Source organism: Neofelis nebulosa, chromosome 9 (assembly GCF_028018385.1).
Source record: "Neofelis nebulosa isolate mNeoNeb1 chromosome 9, mNeoNeb1.pri, whole genome shotgun sequence".
Lineage (NCBI taxonomy): Eukaryota > Metazoa > Chordata > Mammalia > Carnivora > Felidae > Neofelis > Neofelis nebulosa.
Window position 1 is genome coordinate 98,837,366 of NC_080790.1, and position 9,103 is coordinate 98,846,468.

At 48.0% G+C, this 9,103-nt stretch overlaps 1 protein-coding gene across 2 annotated transcripts in view; it reads left to right on the forward strand.

The window, feature by feature from the left end:
- Positions 1-8,652, forward strand: part of BFSP1 (beaded filament structural protein 1) — a 70,690-nt gene extending 62,038 nt beyond the window's left edge. For both annotated transcript variants that reach the window (XM_058684813.1, XM_058684812.1), the window contains 3 exons: positions 2,783-3,003; positions 5,407-5,492; positions 7,488-8,652. In XM_058684813.1, the coding sequence (XP_058540796.1) occupies positions 2,783-3,003; positions 5,407-5,492; positions 7,488-8,482 (1,302 nt within the window). In that variant the 3' untranslated portion in view covers positions 8,483-8,652. The remainder of the gene's footprint in view (positions 1-2,782; positions 3,004-5,406; positions 5,493-7,487) is intronic.
- The last annotated feature ends 451 nt before the right edge of the window (positions 8,653-9,103 follow it).

Sequence of the window (9,103 nt, forward strand, 5' to 3'; positions counted from 1 at the left end):
GCAGGCTCCAGGCTCTGAGCTGTGCTGCTGGGGCCCCAGCGTGGCCAGGGTCCCCCAGGCTTGTTCTCGGGACTGCTACATAGAAAAGAACGTCTGACTTCAGGGTTCTTCCACTCCTGGATGGCTTCTTGTCTCTGAGATTCGAGCTTCAAAGGGGGTCTTTTAAATTCCTTATTTCCTGGAAGCATTTCCTAGAGTGTATGAACCCTGGCGTAGGTAAGAAAATGTGGCCGCATCAGGAATTAGTGGTATGCCTTGGTATTTGACATGACAGGTAACTGAATTTAAAATCTTTTTTTTTTTTTTTTTAACAAGGAACAGAAACTCAATCACAGTAGCTTAAGCAGCAAAGGGTGCGCTGTGATTTTCTTTTGAAATAATTTTAGACTTCTCAAACGCTACAAAAATAGCACACAGGTTTCTCACAGGCTCTTCACCCAGCTTCCCCAAATGTTAGCACCTTCACTACCACAGAACCATGTCAGGAAATTAACGACAATACCATCCTGGTAATAGACTTGACAAACACTTCACAAATACCCCACCAACATTTTTTTCCGGTCCTGGATCCTACTTGCGATTTAGGTGTTGTGTCTCCTTAGTCTTCCCAATCTGAGATAGTCCCTGCCTTTCTCTGTCTTTGATGACCTTGATGGAATTACTTTGTGGAATGTCCCTCCTTTTGGGCTCCTCGATGTTTTTTCAGGATTAGGCTGAGGCTATGCATTTGTGGCTGGAATCCACAGGAGTGATGTGTCCTCAGTGCGTCTCATCAGGGGAGTGTCATGTGGGCATGTCTTCCTGCCGGTGATGTAACTTGGATCACTTGGTTAAAGTGGCGTCTGCCGGGTTTCTCTACTGAGAAGATACTCTTTTTTCCCCCAGAGGAGCAAGATATAAAAGGTCGTTTATGAGATTTGAGAGCAGGGTGTGGGGCAGGAACCAGGAACTTGGATCTGAGGCAGCTGCTTACTCCCTCTCTTTCTTCTCTCTCACAGGCTCTCTCATCTCTGTTCGCCTTTGCCCTTAGGCTTCATTTCTCTGCCCCTCGGGAGAATTGCCTTTGTCAGTTTCTCCATGCACGTTATGAAAGATGGCCACTCCAAAATGGCGGCCCCAAGGTTATGTGAATCTGCCACCCACTCTCTGCTGTTTCTGAGATCCCTTTCCAAATTCCACAGAGAGGAAGCATGTGATAGGCCTGTCGGAATCAGGCCCAGCCCTGGTTCTGTACGTCTGGTCAGGAGAGTGGAGTCACACTGCTGCTGGGACTCCTCTATGAGTGAGATGGTACAGGCATCAGACAAGGGGGATGACATAGGCTGACAGGTGACTTCCCAAAGTGTTGAGTATATGTACCCCTTCTTTTCCTCCTTCCCTCTCTGCTTCCCTCCTTTCCTCCTTCTCTCTTTCCTTCCCTCTCCTCTCCTCTCCTCTCCTCTCCTCTCCTCTCCTCTCCTCCCTTTTTTCTTTCCTTCCTTCCTGATGCAGTAGATACATTCCTGAAAACCTTTGTAAGCTGTTTTCAAATGTCATCACTTAGGGAACTTCACTATTCTAAAGCAACATCTGTATGTAAAGTGAGGAATCAAGGGCACCTGGGTGGCTCAGTGGGTTAAGTGTCTAACTCTTGATTTTTCTCACGGTTTGTGGGTTCAAGCCCTGCATTGGGCTTCATGCTGATAGTGCGGAGCCTACTTGGGATTCTATCTCCTTCTCTCTCTGCCTCCTCCCCCCCCAAATAAATAAACTTTAAAAAAAAAAGTGAGGAATCAGGTGTCCTCCTAGGAATAATCATTCTCTAGATTTGTCCAATATGCACATTCAGCTGCATGTGAGATACCTGGTGGCAAACATACATGAAGTTGAATTCAGATACCTGTCCAGCCCCCCCACGACTCACTGTGTGGACCAGAGACAGGGCCAGTAATGTCACGTGGGCACTAGTTAGAATTGTAGAGCCTCTGGCCTCCCCCAGACTTTCTGAGTCGGGATCTGCAGCTTAACAGCGTCCTCCAGTGGTTCAAATGTGCAGTGAATTTTGGGATGTTCTAGGTACAAATGGCTTTTTGGTTTGGTTTGTTTCATTTTGTTTTGAGGACTGATAAGGCACGGTGAATTCTTTTCTACTTGGGAAAATGCGATTGTAAAAGTCACGACTGCACACATACTAAGCTTGTAAATAAATACACATGTTGCTCTTTGCACATTGTTGGGAGCTCTTAAAGTGACTATAAGGCCACCTTATATTCTGTCATATTTCTATTTTCCTACCTCAATTTGGACTTGTGCTGTGTCAGTATGCACCCGCCCCAACTTAATCATTTCAGTGAAAGTAGCATCTTGTCTATTTAGTATGTGTGCTTTTTTCTGTTTATCTTAAATTTTTTTTTAATCTTTATTTTTGAGAGAGATACATACAGAGTGCGAGTGGGGGAGGGGCAGAGACAGAGGGAGACACAGAATCTGAAGCAGGCTCCAGGATCGGAGCTGTCAGCACAGAGCCTGAGGTGGGACTTGAACTCACAAAACTGAGCTTAGGACCTGAGCTGAAGTTGGACGCTCAACCAACTGAGCCACCCAGGCGCCCCAGGGCAGTTCTATTTATCTTTTAGCCAGGTTTATGCTAACTCAGAATGTGAGTGATACAGTTTATTTGAATTGTACCTTTTATTCCACAGACAGGGGTTTTCTTTTTATTTTCGGGGTTTGTCATCCGGAGACATCTGTGTCTTGGGGAGAGGTGGGGTGGGTTTCCTTATGGCTGTGTCTTTGCCCACAGACGGCGGCCCTGGAACAGGCTATTAAAGATGCCCACGAGTGTTACGATGACGAGATTCAGCTCTATAACGAGCAGATCGAAAGCCTGCGGAAGGAGATTGAGGAGACTGAGAGGAGCCTGGAGAGGTCTTCCTATGACTGCCGGCAGCTGGTGGTCGCCCAGCAGACCCTGAAGAACGAGCTGGAGCGGTACCACCGGATCATTGAGAACGAAGGCAACAGGTGTGGTCACAGACTGGCACAGCCCAGAGGCTGCGTGTCTTTCTCCGTCCTGGCCGCTGGCTTAGTTCACAGGTCCTCGTTGGGTGCTTCCTGTGTGCCAGGCACGGTTCCAGGTGGTAGGGGCGTGGCAGGGGAGGAATCGCAACCCCGTGGCCTGGTGGAGCTGGAATGCTAGTTGGGGAGGCAGCTGATGGATGGCTTTGTAACAGATGACAAGTACCAGGGAGTGAATTGTGATGGGGGAGAGGGGAGCGGCAATGGGGCGATGGTGGGAATGTTTGAAATTTTAAGTAGGGTGGTCGTAAAAGACCCCATGGAGAAGGTTGCTTTGGGCTCCACGGGCCTCTGGGGACATAGATGTCTTAGCAGGTGGGATGACCGGGAGTATTTAATGAGATGCTGCAGGTGAGGTGCCTAATGCAGTGCCTGGCACTCGACAAGCGCTCGGAGGTGTTGGTGTTATTACTGCTGCTACCGTCATTGCTTTTGTCACCTGGTCGCGTCAGTAATGTGGCTGTCAATGCACTGGCTTGTCTTGTTCATAGTGGAGCCGTGAGTTAAGCTCCATTAACTTCAGGATAGCTGAGAAATTACCTCTATCCCTATCCCCTACCCCTGTCCCTACCCCTGTCCCCTATCCCTATCCTGTTTCCCTGTCCCTATCCCCTATCCCTGTCCCTATCTCCTGTCCCTATCCCCTATCCTTATGCCCTCTCCTTATCTCCTGTCCTTGTCACCTATCCCTATCCTTATCCATGACGTTATCCCTATCCCTGTCTGTCTCCCTATCCCCTATCCCTATCCGCATCCCCATCCCTCTCTCTCTCTCTCTCTCTTCCTCTTCCCCTGTCTCTATCTCTGCATCGTCTACACCGACACCTACAGTCTCCGTCATGACTCTGTCATCTGGGTGTACTGACACCTACACTTATATCTGCATCCACAGCCGCACCACCCACCTGTACATGTATGCCACATTACCTGTGTCATCTGCTTCTGTGTCATATAATCTGTACCTGCACCGACAGCATTACGTTTACACTGACACCTGTAACATCTATCCCTACACCTATCCCTACATCTACATCATCTCCGCCTACCCCTACACTTACGTCTACACCATCTACATGTATACCGTCCACACCTCCATCTACATCACCTCCATCCACATCTACACCTACGTCATCTAGGTCTATGTCATCTTCATGTGTGTGCACACTTACACCTGTACCTACATCAAGTGTGTCTGCACCTACATCATGTCCGTGCACACCTATATCATGTACATGTGCATCTATCCATATGTGCATCTGCATTATTTATATCTACACCTACATCATCTATATCTGTGTCCATGTCCCTGGCCATATCCATAGATATCATTCAGAGAGCAGATTGGAGACTCATAGAAGATACCTCATAGAAGGACCGTCACTTTAGTAAGGTGTGATTCTTTGATTAAGTTTTGCTGATTTGGGGGTTTAGACTGAATTAAAAGAGAAGCACCCAGAACTGCCCCACCAGGAGCAGTTCTTTCCTCGTCTCGTGAAATTTTAAGTAGGATGGTCGCAAAAGACCCCATGGAGAAGGTTGCTTTTGGCCCCACAGGCCTCTGGGGACGTAAATGTCCCCATGGGTGCTCTGTCTTGGCTGTGAGTGCTCCAATGTTTTAGCAGAGAAAGCAAGATTTTCTTTTTCTTTCTCTAGTTATGGTCAGTGGATTGTTGCGTAATCCTACATTATATTTGCGTCACAGTGAACGCTTTATGCACGCGTGAAAATATGTCTTGAACTGGCATTTAAGTGACTGTGTGGAGATTTTTGTTTTGGAGGCAAGACTTCATAAAAAGGTCATTGGGTTGCCTTTTTGCTGGTTTGCTTAGAACTTCGAATTTTGTTGTAATTTCAAGTTGGTAGAAATGTTGTAAGCATAGAACAAGGAACTCCTGAACACTCTTTTCTCAGACTCACCACTTGTCTATGTTTTGTCTCAATTGCGTAGTCAGTTTTTTCTCTACTTATATATAATGCATATTATGTTTTAAAAAAGAATTGGGGATACCATATCCTGGTTGCTGTAAATACTTCCACCTGAGCTCACTACTTTTTTATTAAAAAAAGCAAAAACAAAAACTCTGTTCAACAGAGAAGTGCCATTTTTTAGATTACAAGCAACCCCCATTTTATAATTCTCCTGTGTGTTTCACAGGGTATGACTCGAACTCAAAGAAACCCTTCACATCCTCATCTAGTGTATAAGTGTGTATGTTTCATGAATAGTGTGATTTAGAGAAAGCTTTCCTCATTTTTGGTCACATTGAAGAGTCACTCTTAATCCCCCACCATCTGTTTGGTTGGATGAATTCAAGGTGGCGATCATCCTCTTTCTGGTTCTTTCTCCAGGCTGAGCTCTGCCTTCATTGAAACTCCTGTCACTCTGTTCACCCCAAGCCATGGAACCTTTCTCAGCTCTCGGCTTGGTGGGAAAGGTAATGCTTCCTAACCCTGGCTTCTGCTGTTTTCTATCATGGAAAAGTGGGGGAAAAAAAATCAAATGGCTTTCTTCCTGAACTTAACATTTATGCTTCCTTCTGATCCATTTGGAAATTAAACGCTTTTATATGAGGTCTTCTCTCTCTGATTCACTCCCACAGGTGCTGAGTGACTGAGCCAGAATGTTTACAAGGAGAAAAATCAGACTGGGGGATAGGCCACCTTGGGAATGTCATCCTTGAACTTGAAGCATTAAATTGGGGGGAAATATAATTCAATATTCACCTTAGCAAAGGAAATGAGCAATGCCGTGCAAAAGTGCTTAATGCAGTGTCTGGGGCAGAGTCCACGCTCAATTATCGCTCACTTCTCTTCCATGCAAAACCGAGCACAACCAGCTTGGTTGGCAACCATGGCTTCCGTCTTTCACGTTTGGTCCTTTGGGGATGGTTTCATGCAGCTGAGAGATGTTACCTTCACAGCTAAATCTCCCTAGTGCTGAACAAACACGGTGTTGTAGGAGAAAAGAAGAGGGTGTTGCCTATAGTGTTTTCAAATCCACGTTCCCTCAGAGAGCTCAGAGGGATTTGTGGAAATGGGGTTTCGGAGTCTGAACGTGTTGGAAGGGGGCAGCAGTCCCAGGGACTGGGACTAGCTCTGGGAGCATGCGGCCACACACGGGGCCCTGTGCACACAAGGGTCCCCACACTTGGTGTAGTGCTCTGCTGTCACTGTCTTGAAATTCTTTTTGTTTTTTCTGTATTAAAAAAAATTTTTTTTATTTTGAGAGGTGAGGGAGAGAGATAGAGAGAGAGAGGGGATGCACACACGTGGGAGAATGGCAATGAGAGAGGGAGAGAGAGAACCCCAGGCAGGCTCCACACTGTTAGTGCAGAGCCCAACGTGGGGCTTGAACTCACAAACCACAAGATCATGACCTGAGCTAAAATCAAGAGTCGGGGGCTCAATTGACTGAGCCACCCAGGCACCCCACTGTCTTGAAATACTTCATGATTTTGAACAGGGCCTTTCCCTCTTGTACTGGGCCCTGAAATTCTGCAGCAGTTCCTGTAAGCCCCCCCTTCCCCCAGCAGTCTACCTTAGACAAGTCCCTTTGCACATCCCTTCCTCCCTTATGGCTTCATGGCTCATTTCTGCCATTCCCTGGTCACTTAGCTGTCTGAGTCAACCGGTGCTAGGTACCTTCGCTTTGTCTGTTAGTCCTCTGGTTCATGGGGGGAGGGCATGGATAAGACCTCTGAGATGAAATCTGCTTGCAAGTGGAGTTGAAAAGCCTCATAGACGAGGCAAGGCGAGATTGTGTGTGTTTTCTTAACCGTTCAGTTTTTCCTTTTAGAAGACAGCCTTGGGATCAGGGGATTCCCATCATTTCTGAATTTAGTACCTCGCTTCCTCTTTGGCCCAGGAGGAAAGGGATGCTACTGAAGGGGCATTTGTATCTGTTTAGCTTGGGATGCGTGTGGAGCACGGGAGATTGAGTCCCCTGCCTGAGGCCATTCAGAACACACTGGAGGCCCAGTCCGCTCTGCGAGGATAACTCTGTAGAATGAGTTCCATTGACGAGCCGGTAGAGCCAAGTATTCACCATAAGCTCAGCAGGGGCTGGGGTGGGGACTCCGAGTGTTACTGCAGTAGAATGTCTCAGTAAGTCGCAGCCAGTGGGGTGGGAACTGTGAAAACTGTCAGAACAGGCAGTACCTTCCCTCCTCTCTGCAAGCCCAGAGGGGTCAAGAGACTTGCCCAGATTCACACAGCTGGTTGCAGAGCTGGGACCTTAATGTGGGCCATGAATGCTGCTGGTCAGATCCAGGCATCTTTCTCTGTTCTTTTTGCCCCATGTATGGTAAACTCTACCCCTGCGCTAGGCCTTGGTCTCCAAAATAGCATATTTTCCCACAAACACATTTTCTTCCTCTTCCATTGACAAACTTGACTTATGCCCCTGCCCCCTCCCCCCCCTTTTTTTTTAGATCTCACTAGGGCTGTGCAGGATATAACAACAGCAAAACCAAGACAGAAAGGTCTCCCCAAGAACATTCCAAGGAAAAAGGAGATTATAGCTAAAGACAAAGCTGATGAGAGTCTGGAAGACATACCACTGAAAGGTCCAGAAGACACAAAGCTGGTGCATGTGGTACCCAAAGAAGAAGGTGAGTCTAAGCTTGAATCAGGAGCCGAAGAAGCCAGTCTCCCAACCCCAGAAGGGGCTCTAGAAGACGTGCCAGATGGAGGGCAGATAAGCAAAGCCTTTGGGAAACTGTTCAAGAAGGTCAAAGACAAAGTGAAAAGCCCCAAAGAACCCGAGCCTCCGGCTGACCTCTACACCAAAGGGCGGTACGTGCTGGTTTCTGGGGATGCCAGTTATGTGGACCCTGGGTTCTGTTCCTTCTCCATCCCAGCCAAAGGCGGAGTGGTTATTTCCATTGAGGATGACTCTGTACATCGCGACAGCGCTGTGGAGCCTTCTCCTGAGCCGCCCGGGCCCCCTGTGGAGAATGGACAGGGGGACCTTCAGGAGAAGGAAGGCGGAAAGGCACCTAACCAGCATACTGCCGACAAGGAGAATGAGATTAGTGCCGAAGAACCGAAAGGGCCTGGGGAGAAACATGATGACCAGAAGGAAGAGAAGGAAGAGGAGGAGGAGGAGGAGGAGGAGGAGGAGGAGGAGGAGTCCAAGGGGCCCTGTCCCGTGATCACACCTGGTCCAGAGGGACCATCTACACCCCAGTCGCAAAGGCCTGGGGTCGGTCAGGGTGGATCTGGGGGGCACACGGCTAGGAGCAGTGATGCACAGGAGAGAAGTCCGCCCAGGACTTTGGCATATGAGAAGGTGGAAGTGATGGAATCCATTGAGAAGTTTTCCACGGAGAGCATCCAGACGTATGAAGAAACGGCTGTCATCGTGGAGACCATGATTGAGAAGACGAAGGCAAACAAGAAGAAATCGGGAGAGAAGAGCTCTTAAAATGCCCGGGGTCAGTGGGAAACAACATCTTTGGGGCTACTGTAGGGGAAGTGCCTTGATATTTTAGAACAGATGACAAAAGAGTGAAGGTTCCTTGTTTGGATTAGACCATAGTTGGCCCTTCTGACGTTGCCAATGAAGCCTTAATTAAAAAATTTTCTTTGCTTGCACACCCTTTGTCTAATTAACAGGGGCCTTGGGAGTGTAGGTGGGTCAGCCATGCTCAGGACAGGGATGCCCTGTTCTGGGGCCATCAAACCCTGCTCCTTTAAGGAAAGAGACATGCCCTTCATCACCGGTCATGGAGAGACTCATTAGAGAGTTAGGGAGTGTCTGGGCCTCACACAGAAACATGCTAGTGGATGCATTGGTGCCTTTTTATTGCATCTCAAGCACAAACACCTGTTCACATGGAGGAGTGTTTTGTTAGAGGTGCATGATGAAAGGTGTCTGTCTTAGTTTGGGTTCGCTGAGAAGTTGATCCTGAAGCAGGGATTTGAGTGTAGTTTCTTTGAGGGTGTGATCCCAGGAAGCGCCAGAAGTGGGGTGCAAGAGGGATCCCGGGATGGCAAGGCAGCCAATAAGAGGTCTGCTACCAGATCAGTTAGCACTGCGGGCACT